General features: G+C 43.2%; 1 protein-coding gene across 1 annotated transcript in view; it reads right to left on the bottom strand.

The window, feature by feature from the left end:
* The window catches only part of PRKCG (protein kinase C gamma), a 1,238,195-nt gene that overhangs the window by 61,518 nt on the left and 1,154,821 nt on the right, over positions 1-21,856 (bottom strand). Inside the window, exons 12-14 of the mRNA XM_086928695.1 lie at positions 13,796-13,887; positions 12,821-12,883; positions 12,338-12,476 (exon numbers count right to left, since the gene is read on the bottom strand). Coding sequence (XP_086784821.1) covers positions 12,338-12,476; positions 12,821-12,883; positions 13,796-13,887 — 294 coding nt within the window. The remainder of the gene's footprint in view (positions 1-12,337; positions 12,477-12,820; positions 12,884-13,795; positions 13,888-21,856) is intronic.

The raw sequence follows: 21,856 nt of genomic DNA, 5'->3' as shown, positions 1-21,856 counted from the left end.
TTTCTGTGGGATTCATGAGAGGGCAATAAGGAAAAAGGTTCCGTGGGATGAAAGATGTAAATGACCAGGCCCACAGATGCAGTAATTATCCCCACAGTCATGTAACTGACTCTGCAGCTGTTGTAACTCATCTACATTTCTGCATCAATCTTTTGACTCATGCTCCTACGGACCAACACTGATGCAGTCTGTTCACCCCAGACCAGGTAATTACCTCATCCATGGACCTGGTCATTTACATTAGATAGTTATAGTTAGGACCTAGTTTACATAGGAAGAGTGTTTTTTCATTTGCCAATCACTTTGGCGTCATTTGACGAATCCTCATGAATTTTCAAAACTAATACTCCACATACTTCAGCTGCTGTCTTGAAAATTTCGTGGTGATCCATCAAGCAGGGCCCAAGAAAAAGGGGGGACCCAAAATGCTTTTTTTCCCTGTTAATTTCCATAGGAAACTTTAGACATGGCTACAGCTCGAACTGCTGAATGGAATTACACCAAATTTGACAAAAAGGTAGCTCTTGGTGTAAATCTGTTCAGTAGTTGCTGAGAAATTGATATATTTCTCAGATATTCAACTGGGGCTGTGTTGGATCCAAAACCTCTCCCGATATCGTGCCTGAGATCTGAGTGGCTGCCAACACTTTAAACCAGGAGGTTTTAGAGCCATCTATGTGACGGGTTAAAGCGAGTCACAAGAAAAAAGGTAGTAAAAAAGAAAATTGGGCAAGGTAGAACCCCCCCCCCTGGCGTCCTAGGCCACTAGAATGGGGGGTGGGGGGAGTGGTGGTCCCACAGGCACCCCCCAGGGTCATAAAAGAATTTTAAAAATAATGGGTGGGAGTTAGACTGGAACCGCAACTCCCGCCAATTAATTTTTTTAAATGAACCGCGGTCTCACATGCTTCGTTAAATAAAGGCCCCTGGTCCTGGGGGTAGTTTATGTAGTAATGTGCCTATGTGACACCCACTTGCCCTGGGTGCCACTACCTCCGTGGGGCAAACATAATAAAAGAGGTGCAGCTCCAAGGAGAGCCACCTCCCTGGGGATAATGTAATGAGGGGCCTTGAGGATCCCCTGCCCCGAGGACCCCCACCTCCAGGGCTTTTACATTTTTGTGTGTGGGGGGGCCTTAAGGACCCCCCGCCCCAGTGACCACCACATCCCCGGGGCAAAACTGGATTTTAAAGAAATGGGAGGAGGACCAAGTGGCCCCCCTCCAGAGCTGTTTGCGCCCACTGGGACCGGCACATCCCCTGTGCAGGACCCAACTCAAGGAAGACAGAGGGGCCGTGCGGCCCTCCCTCCTGGAGCCATACATGGCCGTGGGGACTGCCACCCCCCAGGCCGGCTCCAGCAATCTCCCGGTTGCCCACCCCCGGGATATTACAGTTTGCTGTGGTGGTGCTCCTGCCATGCCGTAGCAAACAGTGGTCTGCTTTGAGCAAGCGAGAGCCTTTTGTTCTTGCTTGCTCAAAGCAGAGAGCACTCTTTGCTGATTGAGGGAAAAATCGTCTCACTTAAACCTTTAATCGAGCTTGGAATTTGAATATTTACGCTATTGTCCCATCAAGATTCTTCCTAAATTTATTCTCAGCAAGCATTTGAGAAATTCAGAACATTCGTGGACTATGACCATATAACTCCTATTGTATTTGTATTACACAGATCAAGATACAGTACTTTCACTTGAGGACAGCGATAAGCTGCTCATTCCACATGAGCAGTGACCATAGCATCAGTGTCTCCTTCTATTAACTCTCTTGTTAGGAATGTAGTCAAGCCTGTGTTGGGACCTGCAAATCCATGTCCTTGGCTCCCCTCATTTTTTCTACCCTATATCAAATTATAGGACATTAATTCTGAGAGCCCTGACAAAGGTGTTGCCATTTCTGTGACCCACATCGAAACGTGCGTCGGCTCATGGCTGATCAGGCATATTAGTACCACAACATTAGATGATGTTGTCTATATCTTATTGCACAAAAATCAATGTACAAAACTGAACGCTTTATCTATTTGATTGGATTTATGTATTACATCAAAAGAGCGATTGAAATGGCCCTCGGAGCATTAAGTTCGATTGAAACTCACTAAATGATAAGAGCTCTATGAGATTGATTCTTCTGCTTGGTGCCCATTCCTGTTCTGTTCACAAATATTTATCTACATTTTATTGTATGCTAGTGGAAAAGCCTGTATGTGGTATGTGTAACATGTATAGGTGAGATTTAATAGATTGAGTGTATATAGGGGGACAGAAAAAGGAAAAATATGTATATCTGGCCATATATAAGAGTGCAGTTTTACAGTGTTTGACAATATGTGTATTTAAGCTGTCGATATTGACTGTCATCTATTTTGTACTAAATAATAAAACATTGTTTAATTAAATTAAGGATGTGATAGTCTATTATTCAATAAAATGTGTAACATTTTGGCTTGATCCATAGGGTGTTTTGCTCGCCACCTATAGCGAGACATTCCGCTTACCTTCATCAGAGGCAGGTATTTTTCTTTTGTTGCTTTTTAGGTTTATGTTTCCCCGGTACGCTGCCTGCAATATATATTTCAGGGGCCCTCTTTCTATTTGATTAGTCACACTTTTCTTTTTACTCACAGAGAGCCGCATGTCAGCAGCTCCCTGTGTGTAAAAAGTAATGACGGCTTCCACAAAAGTTGGGGAGCTGGCCCGGACAGCGGGGCCTTCAGGCTCCCCCGATGTCCCCAGAATGTCAAATGTAGGTGCCCTGGGTACCCACACTACAGGGCGGGACCTGGTGGATGGGATTCCCAGAGCCAACAATGGGAAAAAAATTAAAGGTTCCAGGGACGTTATAGTTAGGCTTAGATTTTACTTGTATAAAACCAGTGAAATTCAGTAGTTATAGTTACCTGAGCTAACTTTAACTGACACCTCCACAATGCACTGCTTATGACCTCACATATTACATCACTCATACCATGGTCAGTGACATCACTGACTACATTTCAAATGACAGCATCAAGTGACTGTAAGTGATGACAGCATCAAGGGACTGTAAGTGTTTTTAAGAGTTGATGGGTGTTAAACATATATACTAAACTACTACAAAAATTACATTAGTATACTAGGTGAACTACTACTGAGTGTTATTGCTTCTAGCATATATTATATGAATGGCTCTGTGACTGTTTGTATGCTTGTGTATATGGGTGTGTGAGTTGTTGAGCATCTTTGGTCTCCCAAATGCCAAAATGGAATTGCATAAACTGATGCTTTATAGCCGATGAGAAATGCGCTCAAACATACTCATAGGGTTGCAATTTTGTATGAGTTGATCACGGTCCAGGTTTTCTGGATGATACAATGGGTGTGTAGAGACTGTATGGGTGAGTGAGTGGGTGTCTGAATGACTGTATGAGTGAGTGACTGGTTGTGTAAGTAGCTGTATGGATGTGTGAGTGGCAGTTTGAGTGGGTGTTTGGATCACTGAGTCAGTGTCTGAGTGGCTGTATTGGAGAGTGAGTGTCTGCGTGAATGGCTGTATGGATGAGTGAGCGGATATGTGGGTGCTTGTATAAAAGTGTGAATGGGTATGTAAGTGATTGTGTAGGTGTGCGAGTGTGTGAGTGCTTGTTTGGGTGAGTGAGTGGCTGTGTTGAGAGGCTGTATGGGTGAGTGAGTGACTGTGTGAGTGACTGTAGGTAAATAGGTGGGTGTGTGAGTAACTGTATTGGTGAGTGTGTGGCTCTGTGAGTGACTGTTAGGGTGATAGACTGGTATTAGTAGCTGTATGGGTGAATGAAGTGTTGTGTGAGTGGCTGCACAAGTGAGTGGAGGTGTGAGTGGCTCTATGGAGGAGTGAATTGGTATGTGTGTACTGGTATGGGTCTGTGAATTGGTATGTGAGTGGTTGTGTGGGAGTGTGAGTTGGCATATCAGAGGTTGTATGGGGGTGTCAGTAGGTGTGCAAGTGTTTCGGTAGATGATGTCATCAGTGATGTCATTTGAGATGTCATCAGTGATGTCACTGACCATGTCATGATTGTTGTAAAATGTGAAGTCATAAGCAGTGCATTGCGGCGGTGTAAGTTATAGTTAAATCAGGTAACTATAACTGTTAAATTTCACTAGTTGTGTACGAGTGAAATCTGAGCCTAACTATAACGCCGTTGTAATCTTCGTGTTTTTTTCAGTGAATTTCTAAGGTTTTTTAAATTCTATTTCCTCACTATAACTTCCCTGTAACCTTTATTTTGTTCGGTGAATTTCAATGGTTTTCACAAACTCTATTTCTTAACTTTAATGTCCCTGTAACCTTTGATTTTATAAGTGAATTCCAATGCTTTTTTAACTGGTAGTCACATTTGTAGAGTGGTGGAGAACGGGTGCGGAGCCTCCAACCAGCTCTCAGGAATCATGCTGTGCTTGACTTACTGGAGGTTACAGGAGGGCTAATTGGCCCCTAAGGACCCTCTGCAGGCAAGTAGACGCCATCCCCCAACCAGTTGCGCATCAGGAAGCGCTTTTGCAGAGTGGTAGTGAAAGGGGGCAGGACTTTAGCAATTTGCAGGTTGTTTTTTTTGTATTAAGGGGTTTGTTTTTGTGTTTTGCACAGGGTGCTTGTTTACGGTCCAACATGGACTTGGTCTGGCATTTGGGCTGTTCTTATGGGGAGCAGGGTCAAATCTGATTTGAATATGGCTTGGTCCAAACTGGGGCCGCATTGTGAGCAAAACAATGATGTATTTGACCCAGATTTCTTGACTGGGGGTGAGTGTTTCAACACTCTGTACATCATCTTGTTGTGTTTGCTATGTTTGCCCTAAGTGGCCATGGGTATGCCTAGACATGGGTCCATTGCTCGCTGTGCTGTTGGATTCAAACTACCCTGGCTGATGAGGGGGGGATACCCTGAAACTGAAACCAGGATGCTTGATTCCAGTCCAGCGAGGACCTGGTCTGGCAGTTCAGGTTGAACTGTCCCCATGGGGAGCAGGGTCAAGACTGACTTGCATATGGCTAGGTCCAAACGGGGGTGGCATGGTGAGCAAAAGAACAAAGGTTTTAATCAAGTGTCTGAAAAGTTTCAACACTCTGTGCATCATCTTGTTGTGTTTGCTTTTTATTTTTAAGGCGGTGTGGGGAGTTCATTTCTGCGTTGCCTTTTTTTTTCTTTTTTAATTTAGCAGCGTGCCATATCCTTTTTTCATTTTCATATAGGCTGTGCAGGGAGCAGACTACAGCACTGCCATGAAGGCTGTGGTGGGGGAGTCCCATGGGCCACCATGCCCCAACGGCTCCCCCAGCGCCCTTCCTGGTGCTCGGTGAGCCAGATTCTTTTGTTTGCACCCCCAACGGGACAGCTTTTCTGCTGCCCTCTCCAAAGCAAACCTAAATTTCCTGCCCACCAGAGCACAGGCAGGGAAAAACTCTTCTGACCTCGCCTGGCAGGAGCTTTTCTGCTTCCACCAGCAGGATCAGTGCAGTCTCCCTCCCCATGCTCTGGTGAGCAGGTAGCTAACAGTGTCCTCGGGATTGGGGACGCCAGGACTTTGCTTTATAAGTGCCTGGGTGAATAGGGTCTGCAGGCCACAAAGCAGCTTAGTAGGGTTACCAATAACCCTCCCCTTCTAAAAGTATTGTAGGCCCTGAGGGGTGAGGAACCCAGGGCTGTAACAAGCTAGGTGGGCACCATGCCCTATTCTCTTATTAAAAATGTAGCAGTCAAAGAGGGTTGGGGTGCCTGGGGCCAATACTGGCTCGGGAAAGAGGCCCCACGCCCCCTTCAAAATGTGCACCAGGCCCCAGTGGATGGGGTCCCCAGGTTGATTTCAGCTCAGGGAGGGGGACTTAATAATGGTTGCCTGCAACATTGTTCCTCATGTTTCAGGCAGCCAATCATAGTGCTGTCTCCCATGAGAGCCTTAGTCCTGAGAAGTCAAGTTGGTCCAAGGGGAAAACAGTGATCCAGGCCAATCAGTGTTCTCTATTTGTTTTAATTGGGTTCAAGGGACTCTCATGAGAGACCCTTGATCCCAGCCGTCCAGCTATGGAAAGGTTTTTGATCCTTAATTTCTTAAAACCTACTGAACAGATTTACACCAAATCACAAAAAGCACGCTTTTTGAACCAATATCTAGCTTCTTCCAAAATTAGGTGTAGTTTTTGCGGTAGAGCTGTTAAAAAAAGTCTATGGAAAATGTATAGGGATTTTGCTTTTTGGGAGTCTCCTTTTTCTAGGTCCCTGCTTGACAGATCACCCTGAAACTTTCTATAAAGAAACGTGTCAAAAGAGAGCACTTTTTTTAACGTTTCGTTAAGATTCATCAAACAGTGCCAAAGTTAATAGCAAACCTAAAAATGCATTTCATATGGAAACGCAGACCTAACTATTATTACCCAGTGGTGGCCGTCACTATATATATATGAGATAGCACAAAAATGTGTGGTAAATACCCACGATGTATCACAACGAATTCTAAAGGTCAAAGGGTTGTATTCAATGTATGATAACATTGTACATCCGTGCAGCTTGGTTTCAGAGTGACATACCGTTCAACTTTCAGGTACCACTTCAAAATCTGGGGGTGGGGGGATTATTGTCCACTGCACACCCTCACTCTGAAATCTGGGGAGGATACATTCCTTTATCCCCTCCCAGCCCCGCCCCCACAGTTCCTACGCCCATGATACATAGCTGTGCTCGCTCTTGCTCATGTGCTTTCTTAGAGAGTTTACACAAGCGTAGGAGTGCACACAATTTTATGTAGTGAGGCATGTGATCTAGGTCTAAACTACAGCACCCCAATTATGAGATGACCTCGTAATGATATGGGCTATAAGATGGTTCTAAATAACAGACAAAAACAACATTACCAGGATGTAAAGCTGTGTATAACAGTATATATTTTGATTTATATACGGCAAAACTGACCAGCAAGCAACAGAGAGCTGTATAAGGGAAGGACGATTGAAGACCATGAACAAGCTGTAAGAAGAGAGAACAAGTTCACAACTGTGTGCTCCTTGAAACGATGAGTCTCCAGCTTCCTTGTGGCCCCCTGAGATTAGAAGCTTTTTTTCTCAGGCAGTGTACAGTGTTAGTTAGTGACCTGTGTGTAACTGCATTGGACATGATACAAGCGATAGAGAAAGCCCATGAAGATAAGCTTGTATTTCCTGCGGCCATTGAAATGGCATACACGGAGACACTGAGCTCCATTGTCTGCAGTAAACTCCTCCACCTTCCTCCACACAGCCTCTCATTATTGTTCCTATTGTTTGTGGATATTGATCTAGGATGCTCTGTGGTGATTTTCAGCAGGAGAGACACCGACAGAAGATGATTAGGTCCCCAATCAATAGAAGGTACAAACTCCTGAAACAATACATGCCAAGGGAACCTGCACAGTCTGATGTACAGTATTTATCTTTATGCTTCCACTTGTACTTGAGGAGGCCGCTCCCTCCAATCCTGGTGCTTCTCTCATGCTGCATTAGAGCAGTGCCAGAATTGGTTAGTAGTTTCCTGGGTCCTGCGTTGCAGCCTGCCTCAAGTAGACCCGAGCGAGGAGGACGTCGCACCAGGAGGGTAAGTGTAATTATTTTATTAGTTATTTATTTTTTGTCCCACCCACCTTCCCACCCTCCGTACATACCAGCCGCCGCTACCTCTATGAGAGCATCAGTGATTATTAAGCACCACAAATTCTATATGATGGGCGGACTATAAACATTTGTGGTCTACTGTATAAGTTGCAGAGTACAGCCTTCAAAATCCAGTTGACCAACCGGGTTATGTGATTTCATCTCCTTCTGTCGGAAACTGTAAATTTGTATATTGTAATGTTATACAATATTTAAAGTATTGAAACTTTCTCGTTAAATGCACCCAGAATATGGAAATCCATCTCAATTGCAATTAGAACATTAATATTATCACAAGGAAGATTTAAAACCAATGTAATTTCCTTTTATAGATGAAACTACCCCTGGCAGTAGTTGTGACAAGCTACTATGCTAATTGAAAAATTGGCTTTCATGACATTGGTGTAAATTGCTGCTGCTTGTTGTACATTCCAGGCTGGGGTCCTTGATCCTCTGCTTGGATGGACAAAGAAAACTATTTTACGTATTCATACCTTAAGTATCCCCTTATGTAAAAGAAAATCTTAGAGAACTTCTGCAATTATTGCTTGAAGCTATGTTAAGTAGGATTTCCAGCAACGGCCCGATATTCCGTTTGCAACTGCTAAAATACCCTAATTTGAGATTTGGAAAACTATTTCTGGTACTCAAAATAGAGTTTGCGAGTCACTATTAAGAAGGGGCGTGCCAAAGGTGTCCCTTCCTAAAAGCGAGTTTTGCAACCAAAAAACAATCACAATTACCAACAATTTCAAGTCGGTGGTAAGCTAGTCGCAAATGGGAAGAGAACCCCCGGGGACCCCTACCACTCTGTGTTTGGCAACAAAAATATTTTTTAGGAGCAGGCAGTAGTCCCATGGACCACTGCCTGCCTTAAAAAATGAAAAGGAAACTTTTCAATTGTTTCTTTTAAACACATTCTGTTTTCCTTTAAGGAAAATGGTCTGCAATTGGAAAAAAAGTTGCTTGAATTAAAAAGCAAACACAGACATGGTGATATGCTGTCCACAGCAGGCCACAGCAGGCCACCATCCTTGCGATTGTAGCCCATTCCCAATGGGCCACAAATTGCCGCCTGCCTCACGATTATTGTTGAGAAAGGTCATTTACAACTCTATTGGGAATCGCAAAATGTGTCTGAGACACATTAGTTCCATTTTGCAAAAGTCAAAAATCACAATTTGTGACCTGCAAAATAGAATGTTGTACATCTGGCCCTCGGGCTCTTAATTGCATCAGCTCAAATGAAAAAGAAATTCTAAGTTGGCTGCCTGAACCTCCAAGGTGATGCTCAGTAGTGTTAGGAACATCACAACAGTTTTAATCAACTGCTGCATTTGAGCATGATTAAATAACGTGGTAATGTCATAATTTCTCACTTTCAAACAAATGGTAAAGAACCTCAACTCATCTCATCACTGAACAATGTCCCTTCATCATGAGATTTTGGATTCACATATCTATGAACAGCCAACAGCTTATGAATTGCCTCTATTGATCTTTTTCACAAATGTATTTTCTTTCTCAAATAAAATATTTACAAATTTTGGGGCAAAAATGCTGCCAATAGCAACCCTCATAATATGTCCAATTAATTATTGTAAAATGGACTTCAATCAACAATATTGATACTGGATCTACAACCTCTGTTTGGGGGATACTCCATTGTAAGATTGTTACATCACAAATAAAAAGTGCATCATCAACTCCCAATGTCATCTCTTATAACAGATAAGTGGTGCATTAGCTAAATGAGGTGTAACTCTTCAACAACCTTTGTAAATAATGATCAATGAAGGGAACCATCAAATCAAAAAGACCGAATCATTACCTAAGACCATAGGTTTCCTTGACGGGTTCCCTTCCTATTGTGTATCTTAGGTAGTTCATATAAGATAGGCACACGGCTATTTTTTTAAATTTAATACCTGCACATTTCAATAGCCAACTCATCATTAGACACAGGAGAATCCATAATGATTTAACTATCCGTTGGAAATGTGAACAACTGGATTCTGACTCAATTGATTCAATCCAGATTTACGTATAATACTCATGACAAGATTTAGACCAAGGTTTTTCCATGATCGCTAAGCAACCTTGTTTTTCCACCGGTTTATCGACTACCACTTTCTAACAGACTCTTACTAACATTCCTACTATCTAAGAGCAATAGAAGGTCGGCTTTTTCAAGGAGGTGGAAAGTGATTATATATGATAAGATGTGGTCATCTATTAAGACATCAGTTACCTGCCGAAGTAGCAGTTTTATGTAGTACCTCGTTTTATAGAGAATGGTAGAATGATGCAAAGATCTTTGCAAGAGAATTTTCTCAAAAAATGTTTTGAGAGATACTTCTCCACCTCATTGTTTTGGCAGACTTTTACATCCATCAACATACTTTTAGCTGTGTTTTACTCAGGGTATTTCGCATTTAAAACCTAATAATTTCCAGGACATGGAAATGTAAAAAGAAACTTCATTTAGTTTCAGACAAAAACTGAAATCTGCACACCATATTTATATTTTTCATATTTGTATAGTAGTTTTATTACAACCTATGTTGTCACTATTGTATCATTAAAAATAAAAATAAACTGTTAATTATATTAAGAAAACACTCCTCCTCATGCCATATATTTTGCAACGAAGCCCCCTACTTCACAATTCAATTGTAAATGTTTTCATAACTACATATAAGGGTGTTTTAGGGTGAAAGGGTATAAGTGTTATGGTATTTCTATCTATCAGATATGTTTAAATATGTAGCAACTACTGTAAACTTACCTTTGCGTCACTCTAGCCCCTGACATTTCATCCACTGTGTTATTGACCAAAAGGGCCAAGATTTGCCCTCATGCCATGTTTGGGTCTTGTGTAGCATGTATTCTGAGTTAATGCTGCTCCATGGAGCTTAGGGGGAACAGAATAGCAGCCTAAGGACAGAATGAAGGTGCCAATAGAGAAGAGAGATTGGGTATAAGGAAGAGTGTGGAAAGGGGCGACCACTCGGTCCCCCCGAACGTATGGTTGGGGGCCCGGATCCTCCCGGGAAACCATTTTGGGCGGGGGGCGTGTCACGGCTGGTATGCCCGAAGCGGCGTAGCCGGGGCGCGCCTTTTTCCCGCCCAAGAGGGATTGTCCTAGACACCTACACCGATGGCCACGCCCAGTAGGCGTACCAGCGGAGGGTTCACGCCCTCCCGAAGAGGAATAAAGAGAGCGGGAATCCGAAGAAGCATCCTCTTGTTCCTGTGCTTGGAAGCTGCACCCACTCGTTGCACATGAGCCCTCGACGGAACAAGGAGCAATTTTGACCCACCCACCAGCCCCTTATGGCAATGTTAGTACTGCAATAAAGTAATATTCTTTGATAACATCTTCTTCCCTTTGTTTAGCGGTATACATAGGTCTAGTTTAGTGATATGATGAATGTCTGAAGGTACTGTTTTCTTGTAGTATAGACAAATATGGCAAATAAACAGGATAATTTTCTCCCTTAGTAGATAATCAAATGTCGTATTTATTTTTTGGTCGGGCGGTAAGGTCATGATCGGTGAGCAGTAATTTCAAGGTCCCTAGAGGGGGGCGCCACCCACTATGGATGGGAGCGCCCGGGGGGAGGCGGCCATTGGCCCCTCCCACGGGGAGGCGGCACCCACTAAGTATGGGTCGCCCAGGGGAAGACGGCCATAGGCCCCTTCCAGGGGAGGAGGGGGCTATATGCCCCTCCTAAGAATTTCCCGGGGCCCGGATATCCGCGACGGCGGATGTGATAGCCAGTGTGGGGTGGGAGGGGGAGTCCATGCTGCCTTCTTACAGACACCTCACACGGGTCCTCGGACGACCTTTAAGATGGTGTCGAGTTAAAATGGGGGGCCCCCACAAGACAAGGGAAATTGGAGTTGGCACAGAGGGTACAGTCCTCTGCGCGGCCGCCACTCACACCGTGAGGGCGAGAGTTTTGGTAGTAGGGATCTGACACCGGTTGCGACCTTGCCGTTGGCCCGTAATGCTAGGATGTACAATTTTAATTTAGAAAGTATGCATTTGCAGGATGTTAGACTCGGCTATGAAAACCTTTGTACTAGAGATTTGTTAAGGTTAGCCAATGAACATGTCTTCATCGAAATGTAATAAATGAAAATTGTACATGATATGAAACTTTTATTTTAATGTTTTAATTTTGTTTCATATTTTAATAAATACGGCCGGGAGGGTAACTCTTTCCCGCCTTCCAAAAATTCAGAACTGCGTCCGTCTTCCCATCCTTGGGGATTGTGTTGGGAGGGGGTGACAGGCATCCCGGCCATATAGAAGTGTACATTATGATATGCCATGTTGGGTCTTCAGCCCTTGCACATGATTGAGGCCACCAAAAGGCATGGTTTAGCCTCAAATGTAAATAACAATGTTTGTTGCATCTTTGTCCCTGCTACTCCTCAAACACGAGACTCCTATGCATGGACCTCTACGAAATTGCTGAGTCGGTTGGGCTGCGAATGTATTACCTAGAGTCCACTCCCGAGATGGGAGGATGAGACCGACATGAAATGTCAGAGAATGTTTCTACGGTGGAAAGTGCAAGCTTGATCAGGGGGAATAGTCTGGCAAATGAACAAACTGAACCACTTATTTGACATCATCTCTGTTAGAGCACTTTATGCTAAAATGATTTAGAAGATGTTTTTTTCTGTACCTCTGGTGCGATGTAGTCCGGGGTACCACAGAATGTCCTTGTTGTCACTCCAGAATAGATATTCTCTTTGCACATGCCAAAATCAGTGATCTTGATGTGCCCTTCTGCGTCCAGCATCACATTGTCCAGCTTCAGATCCCTGTGAGGGCAAGAAGGAGAGACGAACAAAAAATGGAAGGATGGATGGAAGGAAGGATGGATGGATGGATGGAAGGAAGGATGGATGGATGGATGGAACGAAGAATGGATGGATGGATGGAAGGAAGATGAGATGTATCTTGGCACAGGCCAACTACATGACTTGTACTTAATAATATGCATTTGACAATGGGAACAAGCATATATGAGTGTGCTGCATTATAATGGTTATGGTTACCTTTGGACCAAAAGAAATGAAATGTAATTTCATGACTCGGTGTAAATGGAAGTATAGCCTGGCAACAGAGCAGATGGAAGGGTGGGTGCCAAGACAGGCCAACTTACCTGTAGATGATGCCTTTGTTGTGAAGAAAGAAGAGACCAATTGCAATCTCGGCTCCATAGAACCTACAACAGGGGAAACATTCAGTGTAGAAAGAAATGGAGCAGAGAGAAAGAAAGAAAGAAAGAAAGAAAGAAAGAAAGAAAGAAAGAAAGAAAGAAAGAAAGAGGAGTGGAAGAAGTGGATAGGGAAGGGAAAATGAGAGAAGAGGGTGAGGAAAGGTCAGGAAGTGAGAGTGGAGGAGGGGATATGATGTGAGGCGAGGGTAGGGGAGAGGCGGGAAATAGAGGGGAGGTAGGAAGCAGTAGGCAAACAGATAAGAGAGGAGTGAAGAGAGAGAGCACGTGATATAGGGTGGGGAAGAAACATGTGGAAAGAGAAATTCATAGGGAGAAAGTAGTAAAGGAATAAACATACGAGATGCAGGAAAGAAGTAAAGAAAGAGATGCACAGCCACAGAGTAAACAGGAGAGGAGTGTGAGGAGACCATTTAGTAATTAAGAGGAACCTATGAGAGTATAGCAGGAGAAGAGAAATTAAAAAGAGAGAAATGTGGAGAATCGAAGGGAGGAAATGTAAGTGATAAAGAGCCGTGAGTTGTAGGGAAAGAGCGAAATGGGAGGGAGCAATGTAATACCAAAGTCATCGGAGTAAGGTCATAGAAATACTTGGGACAAAGAGGATCAGAATAACTAAAGGAAGATAAGGGTGTCTGGAGAAGATTCACCAAAGAGATGCGTGTAAAGCAAACGAAACAGAAGAAAGAAAAAGAAAAGCCATTTCAGCACATTTCAAGCCACAGGCCCTAGTGCATGCACTGAACAGAGCCGAAGTGATACAGGACTGTGATTCTTTCACCCATTAAGGTTGTGCTAGATTCCATCTGCCCAGCAACACAAAACGTATGCAAATAATACTTCAATCGAAACAAAACAAGGTATACAAAGTGGCAGGCAGCACATCTTGCATGTACTTACATGGCATGGGGCTCCTTGAATTTGCCCAGATGTTGGATGTGATACATGAGGTCCCCTCCATTCACGTACTCCATGACAAAGTAAAGCCGGTCCTAAAGGAGAAGAGAGGGACCATATAATCAATTAAGGCCATCTGGTCAAAGTAGGGTGCACATCGGACTGCCTTCCAGTTATTGATCTCCGGGGCTTCTTGACATTTACACATATAATCAATAGGGTTTCACCAAAAGGCATTGGCATTTCCAGAGAGTAGGTTCAGTGGGACATTCCCCTAAAATTCCTGGAATTTGTCCTTGGTTCTTCTGACCTTTTGCCAATATCTCTGATTGGTCGGTAGCTTCAATAGCCGCAGACGGTGTTATGTCAGAATATAGTTAGCGAAAATATTGACTGTCAGAAATATTGACTGTCAGAAATATAATTCACAAAAATAACCTCCAAATGGGTGAAGACTTGCTATCAATAACACCAGTGGGGCGATGTTTTTGAAAACAATATTTAGGAACCAATGTTTATGTCGGACAATATTTTGGTCACGATATTAGGGTGTCATACTGCATTGACACATTTCGACTCCTGTGGTTATGCAAATGATGTGATTATTGCTGCCTCAGCAGCGCCAGGATGGTAGGTTCTTTGGAGGACGGAGAGACTGAGTTCCGGAAAGGAGAACTGCAGGACAAAACTCCACATATTCAAGTAGAAAAGTCCTACTGTGGGAAAGCTAAACGAATTGCAAATCACTTGCAAAATGGTTTGAAACCATTTAGCAGGCCTTCTTTCATGTACCAAAAAAATACATAGAAAAGTTTTTTGGGGCAGCCACCTTCGACCACTGACTTCATTCAATAAGCCCACTTCATCTATTACGTGTCTAATGTGCCCTCCCTTCCCATTTTTAGGTCTCGGCCTACGCAGCGCGCTTTCGCTGCATAGGCAAAATGACCTATTGCTGTCGCCATGGCTTTTCAGCCAAGCACGTGCACGCGTTCCATTGCCTTCAATGGCAACGCGTCCACATGAGGAGATTCACTTGCGGGAGCGAGCGCCACCGCAAGTAAATCGCGCAGGCCCCCCACCCACCCCCCTGCTGCCCCACAAGGCGCGCAAGCTCCTCCCCCGGCTGCCGGCAGCCTGCCTCGCGCTCCTCTCTCTGCTGCCACGCAAGCTTGTTCTTCTCGCCAAGTCCAGAGGTCATGTGGGCCTGAACCGACCCGGATGGGTTTGGCTTCATTTATGCAGTGTAAACATTATGATCCATACGTTTTTACAGACTTAGGCCCACCCCTACTACTCCCTGAATCCATAATCTCGTACTCTACCGACCTGTGCGGGTTTGGCCAAGTCGTTCATCAGTCATCGATGTCATGGGCCTTGCTTTCTCCTGGACGTGCCTGCATCCAGCGTCTGTCTTTTGAGCATGCCGCACGTGCAAACCATTACACACGCTAGTGATATCAATGCCGCCCAATCGTGCCTGTTGGGTTTTTGAGGCGTTTGATATATACCGCCAGGTGGCGGCAGCACATTGTTAGCCTGCAATTGACCTTGACTAAGTTCGATATATAATATAAATTCAATACAGATCTAATGTGACTTCCCTTCCTTTCCTTATAGCAATGACTCACTCAGCCATCATGACGATCTATTAAGGTATGTTGTGATCTCTTTTCACCTGATATGACCATGAGCCCTCACACGTCTCTCTGGTTGTTTCTTAATTTTAGACAACATTGGTAACATTTATTGCCTTTGTTACTAATTATTAATTATTATCAATCTTGCATGTCCCAAAACCAGACTAATAAAATCACATTAATTAATCCTAGGTGTCTTCGTTCTGTCTTGATGAAGACCTCATTTTAAGGACTAACCAACCTATACACAACGAGGGGGTCGAACCCTCAACAGTCTCTATTTAACTGTCAAGAACAGACAACCGAAAATAAATGTCTGTGTCATGAGGATACTAGGGTCATGTTTAATGTTCACCTTTATGTGGCTGGATAGGTTTCTGTCAGTCCTTTGATGTATTTTTTGCACATTGCCTTGCCTTTTTCCCACAACCCTCAAATGTTCACACCTCCTCCAGAGCACCTTCTCCTCCCTTCCTTCTGGAGCATCTTGATTAGAAATGTATAGACAATCAATGGTGTTCCCTGAACATACCAGCATACTTTGAACATGTATAAAATGTATTAATTGATTTATTATGGTGATGCTTTAATTTTTGTACAAAAATATTTTCCACAGTGAACATTATTTCATGTACTGGAAATATGAAGGGAGCAAAAAGGACATCAGCCATTTTGGGGCAGAAAGGAAGTGGCGCTAGGACCCAGGTGGGTGAGGGACCCAATACACCCCACTTATAGAAGTGTTTTCATACCCAGCAGTGTGAGAAGGGTATTTCTGTTAACTTTAGTGCCCATGGCACATTTGCCACCCACTGCAGACGTCATGTTAACACTTTCCACCAAATTAGGTCCTATCATGTTCAAACTGAACTATATAAAAACATTGTTCACGGCAGCTGCTAATTTTAAGACCATTACAGAATGCTGTCGCAAACAAAAATGATATCCATAGTTTAATGTCCGAGTGTACCTAAAATGAAAGTCCATTTCATGCCTTCCTCCCATTTTCTAATTTTGCACAAGATCAAGAAGTTGTCAAAAATACGGAATATCACGGAGATTACGGGGTTAAAATGACGTGCGTGGTAAGCCCTGCTGGAGATGGCACATGCTTAAGTCACTTCCTTTAAGGAAACCATTGTTTCTCCCATCTTTAAACAAGCATTTGCAATGCAATAGGTCTCGCATTTGTGAGAGTTTGAGCTATTGGCATTGTAAATGACAATCCCCTATATTTATGTGTTGGTTTTTAAAACATAAATAAAAGGCATTGTCATTTACAGGGCCAATGATCTCGCAAATGCGAAACCTATTGCATTGCAAATGCTTGTTAATTTACCCACTGGCATTTTTTTTAGGATGTTTACATTTACTGCATTACTTTAGCTGTACTTGTGGTGGTACTAGTTAAGACTGGCGCTTTGGCTGCGTTTGGTGGTTTAGTGGACTAATGCATCCACTTTAGGGCCTGTGTTCAACCTCATGGTCACAGGTTCAAACCCTGGTGGGTCCACTTATCGTTTCATCCTTCAGAGTTCAATAAATTAAGTACCATTGAGTTGGATAACAATAAACATTTGTTAATCAGCGCCAAGATACCCTTGGGTGAACATGCGCTTTACAAATACACATTATGTTATGGCTTGTGCCACTGCACCACAACGAGCCAGGCAACAGGTCAGTAAACAAGCTGCACCGTGAGGAATTGCCTCACCTAAGATGGCTTTCGCATGAAAATGATGACTCAGTGATCTTCAATGAGGAGATACTGATTTTAATACAATATCCTTCACCAGATGAGTGGACACCGATACTTGCAAATAAATTACCCTCAAACAGACTGTGAGCTTAACAACATTGACTACACCCTTTCTCTGAGCTGCTAAAAACCTTTATGATATGACTGCCTCCCCATGCCATCTCCCTAAGACTGCCTGAGAATAGCCTGTGTGGCACAGTGTGGCCTTTGTGGGCTGTAAGCTGATTCAGGCATACGTGGGTCACATTTTATTGTGATTTCTGGTCTTCTTCCACGTCCTGTGATTCTGTATGACAGAGCAGTTACATACCTGCTAACTCGGACGGTGCCACTGTGTGTCACACGATTTTGGCTCGCTTCACATGGTCACACGGCGAGGAGCCGTCATCACATGGTGGCAGGGAAAACGAGCTAAAAACCACTGTAAACAGTGGATTTCCAGCTCCTTTTTTGGAGTCTGTAAGTAGCCAACGTCAATTAAAAGTTGTGAAAACACCCCAGGACATCTGCGACAGCCTGGATTACCCTTTGTTTTTTTTTGTTTTTTAGTAGGGGGTAGGGTGCTTGCTGAGTGGCGGAGTGCCTCTGAGATAGATCTCGGAACCAGGCCACACCCCCTCCAAGGCCCCACCCCCTCCTCATATGGTAAAGTGATTTTGTAAGTTGGCAGGTAAGCAGTTATGGTGCAACCTTTACAGCACTGGCCAGGATTTGGAAGTTTCCACTATGTCATGTGATGATTGCATGCCTTGGCGCAGGTCCAGTCTGCAACACACTCAACCCAGATGGCAAACATGGGGAGACACAGTTTGGTGTGTTATGTAAATCGCCCGATGGTACTGCCTCAGTTACTGCCCTTCACTAAATTGGATGCAGGATGTAGCCACAGGGACGCCTTACGAAAGCATGAGGTAGAGGTGGTGGAGGGCCCTGCAGCAGGCCAGCCTTTCACCCCCTTCTGTGGGGCACTAGCACCTAAAACTTGGCAGTGAGATCTCTTTGTTAACATGCATGTGGGATAAGCAATAGAAATGTTAGAAACTGGATGTACTTGAAGAGTTGTGTCTTCATCTTCTTTCTGAAGGGGATGAGTGATGATGTCTGACAGATCTGTGTTCGGATGAAGTTCCAAATCTTTGGTTCAGACCAAGAGGACACCAGACTTCTGGCCTTTTCCTTATTTTATTTCTTTGTTTCAATTATATTGATGTTATGGACCAATATGTTCCATTCATCCACAAGAGATTGTGTCTGCTAGGTAGGGTGGTGTGTTGGAAGAGGTGACATGATTTGATATGAAGTAGCAGGTCTTGCCGGTGATTTATGCTTGGAAAGGAAACCAATGATCAATAGTTTTCTGTAGTGAGTTAGTCACCTGGGTGTATGTTCTGCTTCATTTGATGAGTTTTGAAGTTGCATGACAATGCTCTTTGATGGTGTGAGTTAGTTTCAAGCTCAGTTTTAAGATGACAAGTGATACAATGAAGTCTTGGGGTGATCTACTCATCACCTCCATGATGAGTCTAATCTTGCAACGTTTAGTCTGATGCGCTGCTATCTATTGGTTGGATAGGAAGATGGTAGTTCTTTCAAAATCAATATGTTAACTTAGGGTGTTCAGTAGGGCTATGCTACTGAAGGTACTGAATGCCTGAAAGAAATCCAAGTGAATAAGGAGACCCAGAGCCACTTTCAGTGTGGAGGAAGGCATCATCTTTCACCTGAATGGTAAAGGTCTCCACTACATACTGCTGGTAGTCATTGATAAGGGCATTCACCTTGACTTACAACTGTGATGGTGAGTGGAAGTAGAGCAGAGTAAATGGGCAGTAGTTGGGAAAGCGTTAGTCATTAAGTTGACTTTCTACTACACGGACATGTTTGGTTTTGAGGGTGCCAGGGAACTGCCTTGTGTGAGTGAGGGTGGCATTGACAATGTTTTGCAATGGTTGAAGTGTTTTACTGTTGATGGATCCACTTAAAAAGGGTAGGATATCATCTTTGTTGGATGTGGCATTCTTGAGGGTGTTGTGAAGGGCAGTCATAGCCTCAGTTTCGAGGTAGGAAGCGTGCCTCTTTAGGTGCAGTGCAAGGTTGGATCAATGAGGCAGCTGTTGATGCCTCAGTGTCCTTGAACTTCTGGACCTTGTCTGCTTTCGCTTTAATGAGAGGTTGATTGCACTGCACTTGTCTGTGGAATGTTCTATTGGAAGATCAGATGTAGGATTGATATGATGATTGGAGACTTTGTAGAAAATGCTGCCTCCATATGTGGATGTTTCGAGGGTGCTGGTCTAGTAGATTTCTTTGGCTTGATTAATGAGTTTTGGGTATCTAAAGATTTGTGTGATCAGAACCTTGAGTTTTTCCTGGAGCTGTGACCTTCACCAAACCTTTTCCTGCCTACTAGTGGCACATTTGGTGTCTATAATCTCTGAAGTGTACCATGAGGGTGACTGCATGGTCTTTGAGAGTGGATATTCACTGACACATGGGGATGGAACATGTGGTTAAGCATATTGCCTTGGAAATTACCATCCTTGGTGGTGTCTGATTAAATGGCTGTTGTACTCAAGCCTTATTGCGAATTGTCAGTGGGGTAGCTTCAGCATAGGCAGAATTGCTGTACAGAATGCTGTCCATAATGTGTTGCTCAGAAATTAGCAGGTTGTGGGTTAGAGGCAATTTTGCTTGTTCAGCACAGTATTAAACTTAAATGACAGGTAATGGTGAAGATAAAGGAGATGGTTCGGTTGAGAATGTTGCCTTTGATGTTGGTGGAAGTGACGTGTTATCTGAGTGCTATATTGAAGCAAACATGATGAGACCAAATTTTCAGTACTGGTGGCAGAACGGGGACCTTGAGAAATTGTTGATGAGATGGGATATAACTGTTGGGCTGCAGAAAATGGAAAGTGGCATGTAAGAATTAGAAAAAATCTATTCCTTGAAAGTGCACTGCCAAGAGTGGACAAGTTGGTGACTGATAGGGGTGTATGAAATTTGTGTAATTTGCTTTTGCTTAATAACCTGACATTTCGGCAAAATGATGATGCCTCGTGTGTAATTACCTGAAATGCCAATCTGTAATTTTCATGCTATATTTTGGAGTGAGATACATTCTCACGTATGCTTTTGACTCAAGGAAGCATTTTGAACTAAAAAACAAAAAAGCTTAAATGAAAACACTAGGAACAGCTGTTCACCTTCTGTTGTTCTCATGCATGTGAAGTAACTTTTTACCACGAATACAGCATTTGTGGTACATTTGTATCTTGAATGATGAGTAATTAGACTCAGTGGCGTAATTGCAAAATTTCAGGGATTTCATGAAACAAATGTAACTCGAAATTCCCGAAATTGAACCAATTATGCCAACACAATTTAAATTTGGCCCAGGCCTACTGGCTGCAAGGCCACTTATGTGGACAATCAAATGCATTGGTTGTGGTATCCAGATGAAACTAGGCTCTCAAGGTGTGTGTTAGTTTGTGGTATTGAGCCAGGTTTCTGTAATAAAGATATCATCTAGCTTGCTTGTTGACATGCTGTTTGTGGTGTCAGCCAAGTGCCACATGATAGTATGTGTAGATTTGCATGATATATTTATTATGTGAAGTTTTGTTTGTGTGTTAATAAGATTATACAAACAATGTATCGAGTAATTAGGAGAATTACCAGGTTACTAGATGTCTCTCTAAAACACCAGATACCCACAGAAGCGACTAGTTAAACTCTTTACAAAGATCATTAGTGGCACTCATCAATCTAACAACATCTTCAAATATGTCAACTTATTCTGATTTATAAATATAAACAAAATACTAAGGGCCAGATGTACAAAGCATTTTTGTGGTCACAAATGTCCCATTTCACAGAATTGGGCTGTTTACAATCATAAAAATGCCTTTTCTTATGTATATATAAATTGGGAGTTACCAAAAGCAATTTAGGTTTGCGGCCCCATACCAATTCTGTATTTAGAAGAGGCATGTTTAGGGCGTCCTTTCTAAGTACCAAATTGCAGAGGTATATAATAATTTATTGCAACTGAATTCCATTTGCAAAGTATTCATATTTTACCACCTTCTCAAAGGAGGTAGTAAGCCATTCACAAACCAGAAAGGGTCCCCTTGGGACACCTTTTTATTTGTAAATATTGAAATGAATAGTTTTTAAGAGTGGGCAATGATCTGATGGACCACTTCCTACTCTTAAATGTGAGTTTGTTTAACTTTTCATTGGTTTTTTAAATGTATTGGGTCTTCCTTCCGGACTGCATTAACAAATAAAGATGACTTCATTTCAAGACGGTTGCAATTTGACCTCATCATTAAAATTCATGAGGTAGGTTGAATTGTGACCCTCTAGGAATTGGTCTTTTGCAGACTGATCATAAAAATGCTGGTTGCACATTGTGACCAGTATTTTGGTGACCAGTTCAGAGCAGTGGCGTAGCAAAAGGGGGGAGCAGGGGGGTGCGGGTCCTCCCCGCTCTTATCTGCATCCGCCACAGGAATCGTCAGCATCACCCCCCCTCTTACATGCTGCACTGGCGGCATGTAAGAGCGGGTGGCTGGGACCATCATGAGCATCACATGGTCTTGCTACACCACTGGTTCAAAGTACATCTTGCCCTAAAAGTCCAGTTGATTCCTCAAGAAT

Source organism: Lissotriton vulgaris, chromosome 7 (assembly GCF_964263255.1).
Source record: "Lissotriton vulgaris chromosome 7, aLisVul1.2, whole genome shotgun sequence".
Lineage (NCBI taxonomy): Eukaryota > Metazoa > Chordata > Amphibia > Caudata > Salamandridae > Lissotriton > Lissotriton vulgaris.
This window is presented reverse-complemented; position numbering and strand designations above follow the sequence as displayed.